Below are 19,363 nucleotides of genomic sequence, written 5' to 3'. Positions count from 1 at the left end.
ATCTTTCAGCACGTGCTTGTGAGTTTTCGTTATCTGCATCAAGATGGGTTTTTGTGTTTGGATTCACGTATCTCCAGAACTTTTCGGGTGCTTCGTGCAAAATTTTTTTCAGTTTAACATTATAAAAATTATCTTTGCAATTTTTAACTAGACGTCTAAATTCCTGGCTCATAATGTGAATGGTTTCCTTCCCTTCAGGGCAAGGATTTGTTGAGTGAGCTTTCCGTTTTCGTTTCAGTTGCCTTTTGGCATGGATCACGTCACGCGTTATCCAGGGATTTTTCTTTGCTATCGTTTTTTGTCGCGTTGGAATATAGAATTGAATGCATTTAGTGACCACGTGTGAGAAATAATCCCATAGTCCATTTGTACATGTATTTGAATTTTGCAGGAGAACAAAAGTATTGAAGTATTGAAAGAGTTTTCAAGTTTTTCTAAAACAGAGAAGTCATCAGCAGCTGCGAAGTTCAGAACTGTATTTTCGTAATCCTTATGCGATCTAGTGGGCGCCATATTCAAGGAAAACATAACCATCTGATGATCTGATATGCCCTCGATTGCATCACATGTTTTAACATTTTCTTCCAGGAGTGAAGATACAAATACAAGGTCGAGAATAGAGGATACAGCCTTAAAAACACATGTGTAGCTAGACAAAATTTGGGATGGGTTAAAACAAAAGGCAACGTCCAAAAGATGTTCACAATGAGCTACTTCATTTCCTATAATATCATGCGAATCCCATTGAATGCCTGGTAAGTTGAAATCACCAATCAAAATTATTTTGTCGTCCTGGTGCATATTAGAATCCATAAAGCATCTTAAGTCGGTCAGAGTTGTAGCAGGAGAACAGGGGGGTCTGTACATAACTCTAATGTACACAGGGTGATCATTTATTTGAATCTTTACCCATACGGCTTCAATATCACCAGTATCTGGCAAAGTTTGATACTTTATGTCTCATTAATCCTAAGTGCTACCCCGTCTCCTCTCCCGCCTCGGTCCTTCCTTATGAAGACGTAACCTGGCGGTGTAACTTCCACATCAAGTACATCTCTGTGCAACCATGTCTCGGTGATTGCCAATGTCAGGATCTTGCTCCAAGAATACACTTTCTATTAAGTGACTTTTGTTCAGTACGCTGTGAGCATTTAAGTTGATCTTAAAGCCGGCCTGTTTTTGTCTTTCAGGTCATTGTTGGTTGGGTTTGGCAGATGCTTTGCACTTGATCTTCTCCTTGGCATCATCACTCCAGGTGTACAAAACATTGTTGATGAGAACTTTGTCATAAACCAGTCTAACTTTCGCTCCTTTCTTTCTTTTTTCTAGACTTGAGACCCACATGTTTCTTCGTATCTCAGTTACACGTTTTGAGTAGTCCTTAGTAATGTTAATATGAGTGCCTTTTAGCTTGAAACAGTTTTTCAGTATCTTTACTTTGTCTCGGTAGTCTGCCACTCTAAGGATTACAGGGCGGTCTTTGCCAGGGAATTTCTTTCCCAGTCTATGTATTCTTTCTATAGAATTCAGTTTCTGGTTGAGAATGGAGCCAAATATATTGTCATTTATTTTTTTCAGTAAGTCATCATCATTCTCAGGGCCTTCTTTTTTTACGCCTCTAATAATAAGGTTGTTTCGTCTCGAGCGGTTTTCCAGGTCGTCAACCCTACTGCACAGAGCACTCAATTCTGTATGGCTCCTATCGACTGCATTCTCAAGCTTTAGCAGCCTACCATCCACTTTATCTATGCACTCTAATTTTTTCTCAATTGTATAATCTGTTTTGAACTTGAATCATAGCAGACTCAGATGAGGCCTGTTGCTCTTGCATTTGCGAAATTTTAGACAAGATAGTTTTTTGCGTTTCTAGCAGTTCCTTAAACATCGCATCCGTAATAGGTCCACGGTTTTGCTCGACATCTCCCGACAGTGAAAGCAACAGACCCGCTAGCGCAAAACAGTCACTTATGCAGTTTACAATGGTGTGTGGACACGGCAACACTATTAAGCAAGGGTCGTCACTATGGAAACCATATTTCCAGTCACCAACCTGCACGAGTAGGGGTACGTTAGGTGACATCGTCACGGCTTGGTTGCCGTGTCCACTGCCGCTTGAAGCAATTGGTGTCTCTTTTATAGTCGCTGGCGTGGCGCTGGCGGGCTGAACTGGTGACGTCACCATGCCACGTAGATTTGCGCAGTAAAGATGATGCTCGGGCTGCAGGCGCGGCGCCACTGGCGTATCAAAGATATCACCAGCAACGATACCCGAGCCGAGCTTGAACGGTGCATCAAAGGTGTGACGCAGATCAAGCTGGCCCGTGCAAAACACCGATGAGCCGGTCGACGAAAAAAGGCATGCCGTCAAAACCTGCACGAGTAGGGGTACGTTAGGTGACATCGTCGCGGCTTGGTTGCCGTGTCCACAGCCGCTTGAAGCAATTGGTGTCCCTTTTATAGCCGCTGGCGTGGCGCTGGCGGACTGAACTGGTGACGTCATCATGCCACGTAGAGGTGCGCAGTAAAGATGATGCTCGGTCTGCAGGCGCGGTGCCACTGGCGTATCAAAGATATCACCAGCAATGATACCCGTGCCGAGCTTGAACGGTGCATCAAAGGTTTGACGCAGATCAAGCTGGCCCGTGCAAAACGCCGATGAGCCGGTCGACGGGAAAAGGCATCCCGTCACAACCTGCACGAGTAGGGGTACGTTAGGTGACATCGTCGCGGCTTGGTTGCCGTGTCCACTGGGGGATATTCGTATTTTTTATCAACGTGGTGGCTCAAATACTTCCACTAAGCATGCTGTATATATTGCTCATTGCTTAGATTTGTCTCCATGCCAGATCCACTTCGCAAATAAAATGTTTCTCTGCTACCCTGTGGACTCTCTCCAGATGTTAGCTAGGATATTCATGTATGCATTATGCACTAGCTGCTCCAAGACTGCTGGTATCGAATGCCTTTTTGTAGTCCCTGCAACCCCAGTAAATGAACGGGTTATACTTCGCAGTTTTTTTTCTGTTCGACCGCGCATGGCTGTGATCCAGAGTGGGACATCCGTTGATCTGTGTATAATTCTTTAAAACTTTCATGTCTCTTCTTTTTTGTGTGTTTATGTGATACTGGGTTTTTTTTACAGTTTGGTGGTACATTTGACTCGCTAGTACGAGAGCCATTGTGCGGAAAGTGTCACAAGCTTCCTAAATACGAGATGTCTTTCATCTTCAATGGAGCCACTAATTTCACTGCATAATTTTTGTGGGTCATGTATTGTAGGACTCTATTTCATTCTCTCCGGTTAGGGTATCTAACGAGATTCATTCCTGGTTAGGCTTCTGATTTTATGTCTCTTTCTTTCCAACTTTTTGTAGAGTTATTCATAGAAATTAAGTGTTTTGTTCAACTTTGGCTTCTTTTTTTGTTAGACGGCTTACTTGTGAGCATCTGAGCAATATTAGAAGTCTTCTGCCACCTTTAGTACGTTGTTGAGACTACTGATTACAATACCCTAGTTATCTGTTGGAGTGTGCATTCGTAAGTAGTTTCCTGCGGTCATGCTCTGTTCTTTGTTTCAATTTTTCATCTACTTTTTGGTTATTCGATTCCTCAAGTCCACTTTTTTTTTCTCAATCAGCCCTTTTAGGTCAGTGAATTCAACTTTTGATCTCGAGGGGGTGCTCGAATGTTTACGGGAGCTCGGGGCTTGGAGTGGCACAGTAGGCGGCTAGGGTACGGGAGCGTTTCCTCAATAACAGAGAGGTGAGGTTCTTCTCTCAAGCAGCAAACGCGCCATAGGGGTGTGTATTAGTGAGCGCACTCGCCAGTAGGCCGTGAATCGTATTGAAATCTCTCGCGCAGATTGAAGCATGGGCAAGATGATTAACGACGTTGAAAAATCACTGCTGTGCTTGACCCACATAGACTCAAAACCTCGCGTTGTTCTTGACTTGTGTGAAGGGGCTTTGCGGCAGCAGATCTTGTCTTCTTTTGATTCCGGAGAGAAGCACAGCCACATTGGGCTTTTTGCGAACACGGGAGCATCAGATAGTGTTGAGGAGCTAGCTAACTATACAGACGACATGGGTGGGCCACGTTGGTAATTGCTGTGTCTCAAGCCAATGGTTATGGTAGGAGCTAACAGGAATTCAAGGCGTCCGAGAAGTGTGTAAACCATGCACTTTGAGAAGGGAGATCTGTATCATATGCAGATTCCTGTACGGCTGCTGGCACACGACGTGTTTATATTAGTGCTACCTGAATGACAAGTGCGCAGAACTCCGGGAGGCACACTAGACGTATTAACCCTCTCGACCTTGGCGTCCTGTTAAAAGGACAGCAAGAAATTTTGCTTCCAAATGTAACAAGATAAAGCCAGAAGTTGAAAAATGTGTCTGATATATTCTCAATACAACTGCAGAAGCATAGGTAGTAAAGTTTTGTCGTCGTCTTCTTTCAACGCTTCTTATCAGAGTCGAAACCATACTCCTTCACCGCTGATTGTCGCGAATACTGCTGTGTACCCTTATGCAACGACACAATGATACTGTCACGTCATAGCAGTCAGCTAGTAGGAGAAGTGAATGAAGCCTTACACATCCGAAGAAAAACAATAAGTTTGTCAGCATGCCATGAATGGCACTGAGTGACGCGAAATTCAGCTATATTTCTAGTATGTGCAGATGATGATACCAATGGTATAATTTTGTCCCTTGCTTGCCGCGTATTCGGTTGTTTTTGCCATTTGAAGCTTCTGCATTTCCTGTTAACCGGCATTTGACATTTTTATTGATTGATACGTGGGGTTTAACGTCCCAAAACCACCATATTGCCGCGACATTTTGCCTGCATTCAAACAACGCGCCCATCACCGCGCGCCCAGCAACATACATGCGCGCCGTCTAGTGTTGCGCAGAGACGACGACAATGGCACGAGCACCCTGCTGAACCCAGCTAATGTGCGCCACGCGCTCGGGACTCCTCTTGAAGAGAAAGAAGGAGGTAGACATATTTGGTGTTCGGCTGTCACGTTCTACGACAATAGTCCACTTGCGTTGTGGGCACAGGTTCGCACTTTAATGAATACGTTTTATTGCACCCTTGATTCCTTCAGCATTGTTACATTTCTGGTGAACGTGCTGGGTAAAGAATCGAAGCCCTACGAACGCAAGACAGCTTAGGCCCAACCACGAGCGAGTTCATCCTGTCTGGCTGACACCTGTGCATCAAAGGACCAGAAGCCATCTTCGAGGTGAATCACCAGAATTCAATTCACGCCGAGGGGGCGGACGGACGGACGGACGGGCGGGTGAGCGGACGTAAGGATGGACGGATGGACGGAAAGATGGATGGATGGATGGATGAATGGATCGACGGATGTATGGATGGATGGATGGATGGATGGATGGATGGATGGATGGATGGATGGATGGATGGATGGATGGATGGATGGATGGATGGATGGATGGATAGATGGAGGCATGGATGGGTGGATGCATATGGCTGTACCTTTTAGATCGGGCGGTGGCTGGCGCCACCAAGCCGTAATACCTAATGAACCAAAAACTATATTTTTTTTTTCCTTTAAATAGTGAGGTTGAAGATTCGTACTTTGCAGTGAAGGGTTTATTTTCACTCGTGCCTTGACTTTCTACCCGCCTAAAGTCTATTTTGCCCTCCCAATCCCCAAACCCCAGTGCTTTGAAAAACTCCGCGCCATCATCCTGAACTATAGAGAGAAGGCCTTTGTAGAACTATATCAAGTGTTCGGCAGTTTCCTCCTCCTCTACACACACCCTGCATACCGTGTCTACCCCTTCGTATTTGGCCCGATATGTCTTGGTTCGCAATACTCGTCCTTGCCTCTAACAGCAGAGAACTAACCCTAATGTTATCATGGATCCTTTCCTTAGCAATTTTCTGCTTAAAAGTTTGATAGACCTCTAGTGCGGACTTCTTAATCAAGCTAATTCTCTACATATCGGTCTCAGCTTCTTTCACCTTCTTCTTAACCGATATTTCTTTTTGGTTTGGCCCCATGCTGTTTTTTAGGTATTTACTAGTCAAAGTTCTCGTTCGCTTCTCACTACCTTCATTGTCATTAGCTCACTACCTTCATTGTCATTAAAGATCATGACTGCTGATTTTTTCTTAATAAATCTGACATCTAGCCTATCTCCCTCATAACCGCAGATGTCCACCAATCTCTGCAAATCTTCCTTGTTGTCGGCCTTTAGCACTATATCATCTGTGTACATCAATGCTGGTAGCGCCTGTTCAATGAGTTTTCCTTGTTTGACGAAAGAGAGGTTGAAGCCCAGTCCACTTCCCTCTAATTTGGCCTCTAAACCTTGTAGGTACATCATGAATAATAAGGGTGACAGGGGACACCCCTGCCTAAGCTCCCGTTTTACCTCTGTAAGCTTGGATACCTGTATTTCCCACTTTATAACTACCTTGTTGCCTTTATAGATATCCGTTAAAAGATTAGTGACTACACCTTCCACGCCTAGTGTGTCCAGTAATTCTCACAAGTTCTATTGAGCCACGCTATGGTACGCTTCCTTGATATCCAAAAATGCTAGCCACAATGGCTGTGTTTCTTTTCTGCTATTTCGAAGCAGTGCGTCAGTGAGAACAGATTGTCTTTCAACCTCCTGTGTTTCCGAAACTCATTCTGGAGCACCCCCAGCACCCCTTCATCCTCTATTCATGCCTGCAATCTTCCCTTTATAATCTGAATCGCCAGTCTGTAGAGCACTGATGTCACTCATTTAGGACTTTATTTGTTTATGTCAGCTTTGTCCCCGTTTTCTTTATAGATCATGCTCATCCTGCTAAGTTTCCATCTATCGGGAACTTCACAATCGATTATTATTTTGCTCACTGCTTCTCTCAAACCCTGCTTATACTTCGGACCTAATGTCTTTATCAGCATAATTGGAATGCCATTTGGGCCTGTTGATCTACTACTAAGAACCCTTTTCTCAGCCCTTTCCCACTTTCATTGTGAAAATGGAGCCATTGCGCCACCTGATTGATCCTTGTCTATTGTGGTGCATAAAGCACTTCTTTGTTGGAATTTGTCTGTCACACTTGTTCTTATATATTCAATAGCGTCGTCCCCTTCTAGCCTAGCACCTTGAGCTATAGTTATAAACCTTTGCTCTAGGCTCGTCTCATATCCTAGGGAGTTTAGATGGTTCCAAAATTTCACAGCTGCTTTTTATGTACTTCTGCCAGCCACTGAGCTCCCTTTCTTCTAATTTTTTCATTGATCAGAAGGGATGCATTTTTTCCACAGCTTAGAAAGATTTCCCCATTTCTTTCAACATCATCGATCGGCTCACCCGGCTGCTTAGCATGTCTGTGTTCCCTATAGTCTACCTGTCGTTTTGCTAAGGCTCTCTTAATTTCCTTATCTCACCAACCCTTGGGTTTGTGTCTTCTTTTCACGGATGACTTGTCACGTGCCTTAGCAAGCTCTAGCTCAAACAGCCTAATTAGATTCGTGAATGTCCACACTGGTTTATTATCCTCAGTGATTACTTCTTCAATTTGTTTAGTAGCTACTTCTATTTGTCTTTCTGAATAAAACTCTTCCTGTAGTTTCTCATCTTGTCTCTTTCCCACTTTCACTGCTCTTCGAAAACTTACCTTGATTAGTTTGTGAGCACTACCCAGACTGTGATCACTACCCAGCCAAACATGTCTATGTGCATTCTCCTGAGCTTATCATACATCCTATGTGACATCAGTGCGTAATATATTGTCGACTGTAGCCTTCTTACCTCCCATGTTACTTCCCACCACACTTCTAGGTACTGTTGCAAATGATCAAATCAAGCGTTTCACACATATCCACGATGATTTCGCCTGTCGGGTCGGTGCACCCCTCTATATCTTCTATATGCGCATTCATATTTTCACGGAGTCGTGACGAGGCCGAAGACAGGAGACTTTGCGTTGGAATTTAACTGTTTATTTAGGCGAACCTGTGCCCGGTAAACGGAAAGTCCGATTACAGTAGCAGTGTTGGACTGATAGCGGCGAACGGAGCGTCGGCCGTAGATCAACAACTGACAAGAGGCGAAGTGCGTCAGCATTTATACTCTTGCCGTCGAATGTTTTAGCGTTATCGCTGGCAGTGGCGTAGGTTCCAGAATAATCTGTACCGTTAGCAGAGTGGGCGTGATCTTATCGAAACGATCTACTACAGTCCGGTAGCTTCTCGAAAACTGCAGGCGCAGTTTGCGCTGAGAATTGTGTAGTGTTTTCGGATGATAACAAAACTTGGGAAACGGAACGCGTGGCGTTGCTCCCCTCTGAAAAAGGCATCGTCTCGATGCTTTAACTAAAGATGAAGGTACAACAATAATGAAAGAAAGTACAGTAAATAAAATACAAAAAAAACACTGTTTCAATTTGTTAACGAGCATGAAACGGCTTGAGGCGCGCGACATGGACGACTTCAGGTGGCGATCGGCGTCGTTGAGAATTCGTGATGCCGTCGGGGACAACCTCGTAATCAAGTGGGCCAAGACGTCGAACCACCCTGTACGGTCCGAAGTAACGTCGCAGAAGCTTTTCACTTAGTCCACGCCGGCGTATCGGCGTACACACCCAAACACGTTCGCCGGGCTGGTATTCCACGAATTGTCGTTAAAGATTGTAACGGTGGCTGTCGGTCGTCTGTTGATTCTTGATACGGAGACGCGCGAGTTGTTGTGCTTCTTCGGCGCGTTGACAGTACTAACTCAAATCGAGGTTTTCTTCGTCGGTGACGCTGGGTAACATGGCATCGAGCGTAGTTGCCGGGCTCCTTCCGTATACCGATTTGTATCGAGATATCTTCGTCGTCTCCTGCACCGCCGAGTAGCATGCGAAGGTCACGTACGAAAGAATGGCGTCCCCCGTCTTGTGTTCGACATCGACGTACATTGGTTGGTCATTGGTTGGCCGTTGGTCTGTGGGTGGTACGCTGTCGTCCGGCGGCGGTTTGTCTGGCTGTATGCCAAGATCCCTTGAGTCAGGTCGGCAGTAAATGCCATTTCTCGGTCGGTGATAAGGACCTCTGGGGCGCGGTGACGTAGGACAATATTTTCGACGAAGAACTTAGTTACCTCGGATGCACTGCCTTTGGGAAGGGCTTTTGTCTCGGCGTAGCGGGTGAGGTAGCCGGTAGCTACCACGATTCACTTGTCACCGAAAGCCGACGTTGGGAACGGCCCCAGTAGGTCCATACCAATCTGCTGCAAAGGTCGGCAAGGTGGTTCAATTGGCTGCAGAAGTCCCGCTGGCCTTGTTGGTGGCGTCTTGCGTCGCTGACAATCCCGGCATGTTCTCACATAACGAGTAACGTCGGTGGTAAAACGTGGCCAGTAGTACCTTTCTTGTATCCTCGCGAGCGTGCTAGAAACACCGAGGTGCCCTGCCGTCGGATCGTCGTGCAGGGTCTGCAGGAGTTTTGGTCGCAGAGCTGAAAGCACCACAAGGATGTACTTAGCTCGAAGCGGTGAAAAGTTTTTTTTTTGTGGAAGACCGTTTGTCAGGAAGAACGACGCAAGTGCGCGCTTGGATACCTTCGAGACTTCGGTGGTCCTGCCTTCAAGGTATTCTATTAGGGCCTTAAGTTCCAGGTCGGTCCACTGTCGTTCAGCAAAGTCGTCGGTAGTTATCGTTCCTAAGACGTAGTCATCATCCGGGATGTCGTGTGGTGGTTGGTCGACAGGCGCACGAGAGAGACTGTCGGCGTCGGAGTGTTTCTTGCCGGACTTTTAAATGAGGGTAATGTCATACTCTTGAAGTCTCAGGCTCCATCGTGCGAGGCGATCTGAAGGGTCCTTCAAAGTGGCTAGCCAATACAAGACGTGGTGGTCGCTCACAACTTTGAAGGGCCTGTCTTGGAGGTAGGGACAAAATTTTGACGTAGCCCAGATGATGGCGAGGCACTCCTTTTCTGTGGTAGAATTATTCGCTTCTGCTTCGGATAGCGATCGCCTGGCGTAACTAATAACCCTTTCAAGTCCGTCAGCCCTCTGCACAAGAACAGCGCCAAGACCTACACTGCTTGCGTCAGTGTGTATTTCTGTCTCAGCGAATTCGTCAAAATGGGCAAGAAACGGAGGCGTCTGGAGGCGATGTTTAAGCTCCTTGAAAGCGTGTTCCTGCGGCGTTTCCCACTTGAACTCCACGTCGGCCTTGGTAAGGCTAGTGAGAGGATCGGCGATGTGGGTGAAGTTTTTCACAAACCGCCTATAATAGGCGCACAGGCCCAGAAATCGGCGCACCGCCCTCTTGTCGGTGGGCGGCGGGAAGTCGGCGATGGCGGCTGTTTTCCGTGGATCGGGGCGAACTCAAGACTTGCTAATAACGTGCCCCAGAATCAAGAGCTCCTCTTACGCGAATCTGCACTTTTCTGGCTTCAGTGTGAGTCCGGACGTCTTGATAGCTTGAAGTACAGCTTTAAGGCGCCGAAGATGCTCCTCAAAACTCGAAAAAAACACGACAACGTCGTCCAAGTACACAAAACAAGTCTGCCACTTCAATCCTGCCAGTACTGTATCCGTAACACGTTGAAAAGTCGCAGGCGCTGAGCAAAGACCGAAGGGCATCACCTTAAACTCGAAGAGGCCATCCGGTGTTATAAACGCCGTCCTCTCTCGGTCTCTTTCGTCGACTTCTATTTGCCAACAGCCAGACGGAAGTGCGATGGGGCAGTGTTTTGGCGTGCGCGTGGAGGAGGGGCGTGGCGGCAGGCTGCAGCAGCATAGCTCATGGCTTGCAGCTGAGGCTCTTGAGGCTGAGAAACGCCCAGCCATTGCTTGATCTCCTGGCGTACGACGTCCGCGATGGATTCCCCGTGAGGCTGCGCTGAAGGAAGTAATTTTCGCAGCTCTTCATGCACGATGGCTCGGATCGTCTCACGCTAGTCAGTGGTTCCAAGCGCTTGAATGCCGGCGTAGCTTGTAGACGAGAAGCTACAGTTATATTGCCGCGTGCACATCTCGAGCGTCTTCTTTATACTAGATGCTTCTGAAATGAATGCGGCGACCGTCTTTGGCGGGTTTTTGATCAGCCCGGCGAAGAGTTCCTGCTTTAGTCCTCGCATGAGCAGACGGACCGTCTTCTCCTCGGACATGTGGGAGTCAGCGTGGCGGAAAAGTTTAATCATACGTTTCGTGAATAGTGCCACGTTTTCGTTTTGCGTCTGCATGCGGGTTGGAGAAGAGCTGCGGCCTTCTCCTTGCACACCACACTTGCGAAAGTGGTGGGCAACCTGGCGCGGAAGACGTCCCACGTTGTAACGCTTCACTCTTCATTCTCGAACCAGGTCCGAGGAGCATCTTCTAAGGCAAATTACACATGCCGGAGCTTGTCATCGTCTGTCCAGCCATTGATGGCGGTGACGCGCTCGAACTTTTTGATCCAGCTTTCCGCGTCTTCCAGTGGCGAACCACGGAAAGTTGGCGGCTCTTTGGGTTGCTGGAGCAGTAGTGGTGCAGGCTGCACGAAGGCGGTCATGGTTGCAGTAGTTGATGTCGGGATCCGGGTCTGCCTGGCTGCTTCAGAATGGGGCCCGTACTCTGGTTGTAGCACCTCTGCCTGCGGCTTGTTCGCTGACCAGGGTTTGCGTCCGTGTCTTCCTTTGCCGCTTGGGCTGGGGTCGCGGCTTGAAGGGGGGCGTCCGGAACATCAAAGAAGCAGCACCTCCACCAGATGTCATCGGATCGTGACGGGGCCGAAGACAGGAGACTTTCCGTTAGAATTCGACTGTTCATTTGGGTGAACCTGTGCCCGGTATACGAAAAGTTCTATTACGGTAGCAGTCTTGGACTGCTACTGTAACTGACAAGTGGCGAAGCGCGTCCGCAGTTATACTCTTGCCGTCGAATGTTCTAGTGTTATCACTGGCGGTGGCGTAGGTTCCAGAATAATCTGTACCGTTCGCAGAGTGGGCGTTATCTTATCGAAATGATCTACTACAGTCCGGAAGCTTCTCGAAAACTGCAGGCGCGGTTTGTGCTGAGAATTGTGTAGTGTTTTGGGACGATAACAAAACTTGGGAATTTGAACGCGTGGCAATATCTCCAAGTACATTTATCTCGCACTCTCGTCCTAACTCTAGAATGTCATTTGATATACACTCTACCATTGCCTGGTTTTCTTGTGAGGCCTTTGCTCCCGTCCACAAGTACGCGAAACCAAGAATTGTTATTTGCCCTGCCACTTTCCCTTTTAGCCATAAATGTTCATTGCACTCCTGCTTGACCTTTTGCCAGTCTGTACTTTTATGAATGAATGCCCCAATAGCACCCCCCTTTCTGCAGCCTTCTGTTCCATTACAACATTCCCACGCGTAGTCCGGATTGTTAGGAGGTTGTTTCATGTCCCTGAGATGTGTTTCTACAAAACCGTATACCATCGGCCTCTCCTCCCTTAGCTCTTCTCTCTCTTTCCACTTCAGCCTGTTCCTACCCGCCTGCATGTGAATATACCCTATGTCTGAATTGGCTCGGCGCTCGTCGCTACGTCAATTTATGCTCCGCACTCTACCTATCTTATATACTGATGCCACTTTGGGATCATATCTGTCCATACCACTTGTCAAAGAGTCTCCCTGGATGTTTTGCTCGTTATTGGCTATCCTGCCCCCCGAAGGGCGCGCTTATTCCCGAAAAAAGCTACTGCGCGTCCTGCAAGTCGCCAACTCACCCCATGACCTAGCCGCCCATCGAAGTGGATTCTGTCTCGATGAAACCCACCCCGCCTATGCACCTCTCTGTTTATTTCAACCATATGCAAACCTTTCTCTCGACTCATCCGCGTTATCTTTCGGTTTGCGTTGACAACCGCTTTTTGCAGATTGCTATCATGCACCGGTACTTCCGGTATCGTGCATATCACTACCTGTACCTGAGGAAAAGTGGTGCGCATGACATCGACGCCTTTCATCAGTGCGGTTCTAGTCCTGCTGTATCTTCATTTAGGACATCGTTTAAACTGCCTAAAATTATCACGAAGTTTTGTCTATCAGATGTAGTTTTGAGTTTTGCGCTCGGTTGCATCATTACTGCTTCCAGCTTGCTTCCTGAAAACGCTCCTACTGCAACCCTCTTGTCACCTCTTACCCTCTTTTCGATGGCTTCTGCGCATCGATTTAAATTCGAGTCCCCGGTGATTATCACATGCTGTGACTTTTCAGCTGGAGGGTCCTGCAAGTGGGGGTTAATTGCACCTGTGAGGCCGGCTGCTTTGTTCCCTCCCAGCCACACCACTACTTCTGGGCCTTGCAACAATTGAACCGGCTGAACCTGTTTTTTCCAAACTTGCTTGCTCTTTCTTCACTGCCATTCTGGTTGCCACTTCCCTACTGTTCTTTTCATAGGCCAATCCTCTGTTCACATTGGCTAGTGCTTCCTCGGTGATCTTCAGCCTTTCTTCCATTGCCCTCGTTTTTTCTTGCTCTGTCGCTAATGCAGTTTCGAGCTCGGTGATTCTCATCAGTAGGTTACCCTGGGCAACCATCATTTTCTCCGTTTTTTTCTCAACCTCTTATTGCCTACACTTTGCGTCAGCCTCTTCTGCAGCCGCTTCTACACTTGGGTCTACTTTCAAACCCACCCCAATTTCTAAACACTTTACAGTCTTTTTAACCATGTCTTTCAGACACCAATCGTCCCTATGACGTGCCTCACTCGATAATAACAAAACTCGAGCCCTGCCCTACGAAAAAAAGAAAGTCTAAGCTCCACTAAAAAATTGCGTGTTCAATGTACGTGCACCTCCGCCACAGGGTGGCCAAAAAACAACAAAAAAAAACAAAAATCAAACACACTCACGCATAAACTCATAAATACTTGGTGAATGACCCTCGAAAACGCCGTACAATAAAATTAGTGCTACGTGGGTTTTATCTGCTGCCTTATAATTATAAAGACAAGCTCAAAACATGCAAAACCACTCATCTGCACAGTCAATCGGGAGCGCTCAAAAACACGTTCATCCACCGTGACAGTCCGAACCAAACTCAGTCAATGGATGCCACCACCATGACAGGCCAGGTGACACCGGCACACGTGGTGCTCAGTCAGCCTCACTAGCCACCAGTAGTTCATGGTGACTCGTATGAAGACGTAGAAGATTGGCCGAACCTCTTCGAGAGAGTGACAAATTTTAATGGTTGGGACGAGAGAGAGAAACTCCGCCGCTTATACTTTACTTTGGAGGACTTTGCAAAGACGTGGTATGAGAACCATACAACCTTTTTTACTGCTGGGGATGAATTTTGGCGACAAGCTATGGCTACTTACGCCAGCATAAATCGGAAAAAAGGCACAGGCTGCGCTTGAAACCAGAAACCGTTTCACCAACGAAAGTGTCGCAATGTGCATCAATGACATTATCCGCCTGTTCAAGCGCGCAGATTCCCATATGACAGAAGATAAGAAGCAGCGCCACCTCATGCGTTGGGTAAATCAAGAGCTATTCGCTGGTCTCCTCCGCAACTCACAACGAACACTTGATAAGTTTCATGCGGAAGCGAGAGCAATCGAGAAAACACTAGAACAGTGGGCTCGACAGTACGATCGGGACAAAAACTACGCACCTGCCAATGTCTTCTCTGGAGGCCAGCGAAGTTACATGGACGCCCTGTGAGAACTCATCAGGTTGGTGATCAGGGAAGAGCTCAGTAACTTGCGAACACCTCACACTACAAACCAACTGTCTATCGTCGACGTAGTACGAGATGCACTGAGGCAGATAATACGTGAGCCTGAGCGTGAGCCACAGCCGATCCAACGCATCCCAAGGTACTCTGAAATACTCAGACAACCCGCGGCGCACACCAATGCAGCAGTTGCGATGGCCGCTCCTTACCCACAGACGGTACGCAGCGCACCACGTCCACTAGAACCGACGGCTACCTACGTGCCACGAGCCCGTAGTGTAGCTCGCTACGTGGATGAAAGGCGCAGGAAAAGTGACATCTGGCGTGACCATGAGCACAGGCATTTGTGTTTACATTGCGGGGAAGCAGGCCACCTCTATAGGTTCTGCCCTTATCGAGAGGCGGGATTAAGGGGCTTTCCGTTGTACGCACAATGCCTTCGAAACAGTGAACGACCAGCGGAGATCTAAGAGTACTTGTCCACACGCCAGAGTCCCCTCACTCAAGGCCAACATCAGCCAAGATCACCGTCGCCAAGGCGTTACCGATCACCCAGCCCACGTGCTTCTTCCGCACGGCCTGGGCACCGTTCTACAAGCCCACACGCGGAAAACTGAAGAAAGCGACCTGTGGAGGTGAGGATGCTGATAACTTCAGTTGCAAAGATCTTTCATCACGGTTTCAAGAGGATGATGCTATGTTTACAGAGGATAAGCGCTGCAGTGTGAAGATTACTTCAGATTTGCGGTTACAAATATACGGATACGAGCTGAATGCTTTAGTTGACACTGGCGCTGATTATTCGGTAATGAGTCACAAATTGGCGAATAAACTGAAAAAGGTTGTGACAAAATGAAGTGGGGCAGAGACACGCAAGACAGGTGGCCACACTATTACACCACTTGGCAGATGCACCTCAACGCTCGAAATAAGAGACTTTACTTACGTTGCTGACTTCATCGTACTGCCGGACTGTTCAAGGGAGCTTATACTAGGAATGGATTTTCTGCAAGCCAATGGAGCCATAAGTAATCTGCCCAGATCCAGTGTAACGTTTTCTACCGAACAAGCTATGTCGGTGGAGGAATAAGAAAAGCGACGTCTTACTGCTCTGCGCGTTGTTGATGATAATGTCAAAGTGCCACCACGGTGTAGTCTATTGGTGCTTGTCTAAAACAAGGCATTTTGTGACCACGAAGGAATGGCGGATGGAAATGTAGGGCTCTTTTTAAACAAAGAAATTTGCGTGGTGAGAGGTCTTGATCACACAAGGAATGGCCGCTCAGTTGTCCGCCTCACGAATTTTGGGAATGAACGTCAGCACATCGCGCAAAGTATGGCTATCACCTATTTCCACAAGTTCTGCATGGCGACCGAACTGTGAAGTTTAGCGACAACGCCAACCACTCCACAAGAGACCTGCAACGTCGACGCATCAGTTAACGTCAACAAGAGGCTCTCAGAATATGAAGAGAAACGAATGTTTGCCCTTATAAAAAAATTTTTTATCTGATTTTCAACGTCCTCTAAGGTGCGACGCACGGCTATTGCAAAACACAGGATTCTAACAGAACAAGTTACGAGACTGATTTACCAGCACCGATATCTAGTATCGCAAAAGGAAAGAGACATCATCAAGAAACAAGTGGAGGAGATGCTTTCAGATGACGTGATCAAGCCTTTCAGCTGTCGATGGGCGTCTCCCGTTGTGGTCGTTAAAAGAAAGTTAACAGCTTTCGATTCTGCATCGATTATCGGAAACTGAACAGCGTAACGAAATGGAAGGTATACCCTCTGCCGCGTATCGATGATACACTCGCTCGACTACGGAGTGCAAAATACTTCTCCTTCCTTGATCTCAAGAGCGGATATAGGAAAATTGAGTTGTATAAGCGCGACCGTTAAAAGACGGCATTCATAACCCCAGACGACCTTTACGAATTTAAAGAGCTTCCGTTCGGCCTGTGCACAGCGCCAGCAACGTTTCAGAAAATGATGAACGCTGTCCTCGCGGGACTGAAATGGCAATCCGGCTGGGTGTAGTTAGATAACGTTGTCACAATTTCCGCTACATGTGACCAACATCTAGAGCGATTCCGCACAGTATTGGAAGCCATTCGCTCAGCAGACTTGACCATCAAGCCACGAAAAATCTAATTCAGTTTCGAAAAGCTTCGATTCCGCGGACACGTCGTCAGCTCTGGAGGCGTTCGTCCAGAAATTACAGCTGCTATCACGAAGTTCTCGACACCCAAAGATAAGAAATCAGTAGGTCGCTTCCTGAGTTTATGCACATACTATCGGCGATTTGTGGAAAATTTTTCGAACATTGCTTAACCACTTACTAATCTAACAAAAGATGACGTGCCCTTTTGTGGGAAAGTGAACGACAGGAAGTATTTGTCGAGTTTACAACTAGCCTGCAAACCTCTCCAATCCTCACCCATCCTCACCCGTTTCAATGAAACTGCCAAAACTACTTTAGTTTACACGGACACGAGAATCGTCGGCCTCGGAACAATTCTAGTCCAGCAGAAAAACGGCCAAGAAAATGTGCTAGTGTATGCCAGCCGCATGCTCTGGAAAGCTGAGACAAATTACTCTGCAACCGCAAAATTGTATCTCGGGGTCATCGGGGTCATAAGTAAATTTCAACCGTACCTCAATGATAGACCACTCCGAGCAGTCAGTGACCACCATTGCCTGTGTTGGCTGGCGAGTCTTAAGGATCCCTCTGGACGACTAGCAAGATGGATCCTTAGGCTACAAGAGTACGATATCACTGTGGTGTACAAATCTGGGAAAAAGCACAGCGATGCGGACTGCCTGTCACACGCACCAGTGGAGATACGTGAGCCAGAGGAAGAAGACTTTCTGTTTCTAGGCGTCATCCAGGCATCAAAAATCGTCCAAAAACAACAAAGTGACCCCGATTTGCTGTCCTTTATACGTAGTCTCCAAGGACTCAACGTTGAAGTCCCACACACTTTATCCAGAGGGCGCCCTTCGTTCTGTCTTCGAGAAGGGGTCCTTTACAAGACGAATTGCGAGCGACATGGTGACAAGTTTTTCTCGTTGTACCTGCATATTTACGAAACGAGATTCTGCACGCACGTCATGATGAGCCAACATCTGGACATATAGGTGTCAGCCGTACATTCACCAGAATTCATCTGGTATACTACTGGGCGAAACTGTTAGCATGACCTCAGCACTATGTGAAAACTTGCCGTGAGTTCAGAAGGGTTGCTGATCGGGCGAGTTGGTCATCCATGAACGTAGCGTGTATCAACGCAGTACATAAAAGAGAGACACACGACACAGAGGTAGAGATAGGTAGGCGCTAAACTCTCAACTGTTTAATTCATTCCAATCACACCCCTTTTATACATCCGTGACAAAACGCAACTCATCTTGCACGTATTCTTAAAACAAGGCACGTCGTTTCCTTTTCTGACAAGGAAACCGATGACCATCTTACACACAAATGGCGCAATTCTTCTATAGCCTCGGCTTGTTTTATCTCCCGTGTGAGCCGAACTCTAGAACGACCGATAACTATGCAACTCTAAAGATCAGGGGAGCACCCACAGCCTTTGCTGTGTGCCACCAGGAATACTCCCGCTGTAAGCTTATTTCTCGCGTTATAGCAGTGCTCGCGTAATCTGTCATTCCGGCACCGTTTTGTTTGCCCAATATAGTGCATTCCGCAGGATAATGAATACTTGTAGATGACACAGGATACACAATCGACGAATCTAACGTGGTGTTTTTTATCACAAGCTGGGGGAGCAACATTTCTTGGACAAGTGAGCTTGCAAAGCTCCCCTAGTTTATTAAGTGCTCAAAAACGACACGTACATTAGCCCTCTGGGCCACTTTCTTAAAGTTGTGAGAAATTGTGTGCATGTACGGGATTACACCTACTCTGCAGCCCGTGTACTCCGAAACTTCACACCTTTTTTTTTTCTTTTCGAGACTTTTAAGAATACGTCTGGCTACAGAAACCTGTAACATAATTTGGTAGCCTGCTTCAGTTACCGTCACACCATTCATACCGTCACCGAGACACTCGTCTAGTATTTACAAGCTCCTACGTTTGGAGCTGTACTGCCAAGTGCATCTCTACCGACAGGATCTGGTCACAGAGTTGCGGTGCTCCAGTGATCCTGTGTGTTTGAATGGCAGGATTCGTGTGGTCTCGCGTTTCGTCGACCAGAGGACAGAATGGCTGTGGCAACTTCATCTGAAGCAGCTCTGGAGTCGTCTACCGGAAAAAAGACCGATGCAGAAAAGCCCTGTTCATGGGGCTTCACAGCTAGATCTTCGAGGTTTCATCCGCGACGAGCTCTCGGTGGATCCAAAGTTCGCGGTCGAAAAGAAGGGACCACCAAACGAATTATTTTCCATGTTGAGACAGCTTGCTAGACTTGTGCCAGAGGAGGACGCGACGCGTGTTGTATCAGAAGGCTTAGGTGTCATTTCACGTCATAGTATCACGCGTCCCAAACATTCTGTCAAACGCGTTGCCGATTTTTTGACTAGCTGTGCGTTGTGTGCATTACCCGCTGACAAGGAAGGTGGCCTCACCGTTTTGTCTACAAGCACGTTTTGTGCTAAGGCAGACGAGGCCATCTCCAGTGTTTTTAAACGAAATGATGACATCACTCTGCCTAAGGTAAAGGCGCAGGT

At 47.2% G+C, this 19,363-nt stretch overlaps 2 protein-coding genes across 3 annotated transcripts in view; both read right to left on the bottom strand.

Annotated features, from left to right (window-relative positions):
- LOC119173543 (uncharacterized) overlaps positions 1-19,363 on the bottom strand; it is a 699,991-nt gene that overhangs the window by 159,992 nt on the left and 520,636 nt on the right. The gene's annotated exons all lie outside the window — the stretch shown is intronic.
- Positions 1,626-18,071, bottom strand: LOC142818107 (uncharacterized). The gene has a single exon (XM_075896445.1). The coding sequence runs from the start codon at positions 2,720-2,722 to the stop codon at positions 1,766-1,768; it is 957 nt and encodes a 318-aa protein (XP_075752560.1). The 5' UTR covers positions 2,723-18,071; the 3' UTR covers positions 1,626-1,765.

The sequence above is a fragment of the Rhipicephalus microplus genome, chromosome 5, assembly GCF_043290135.1.
Source record: "Rhipicephalus microplus isolate Deutch F79 chromosome 5, USDA_Rmic, whole genome shotgun sequence".
In the NCBI taxonomy this organism is placed as follows: Eukaryota; Metazoa; Arthropoda; class Arachnida; order Ixodida; family Ixodidae; genus Rhipicephalus; species Rhipicephalus microplus.
The sequence above is the reverse complement of the archived record's forward strand: the minus strand, read 5'-3'. Positions and strand labels throughout refer to the sequence as shown.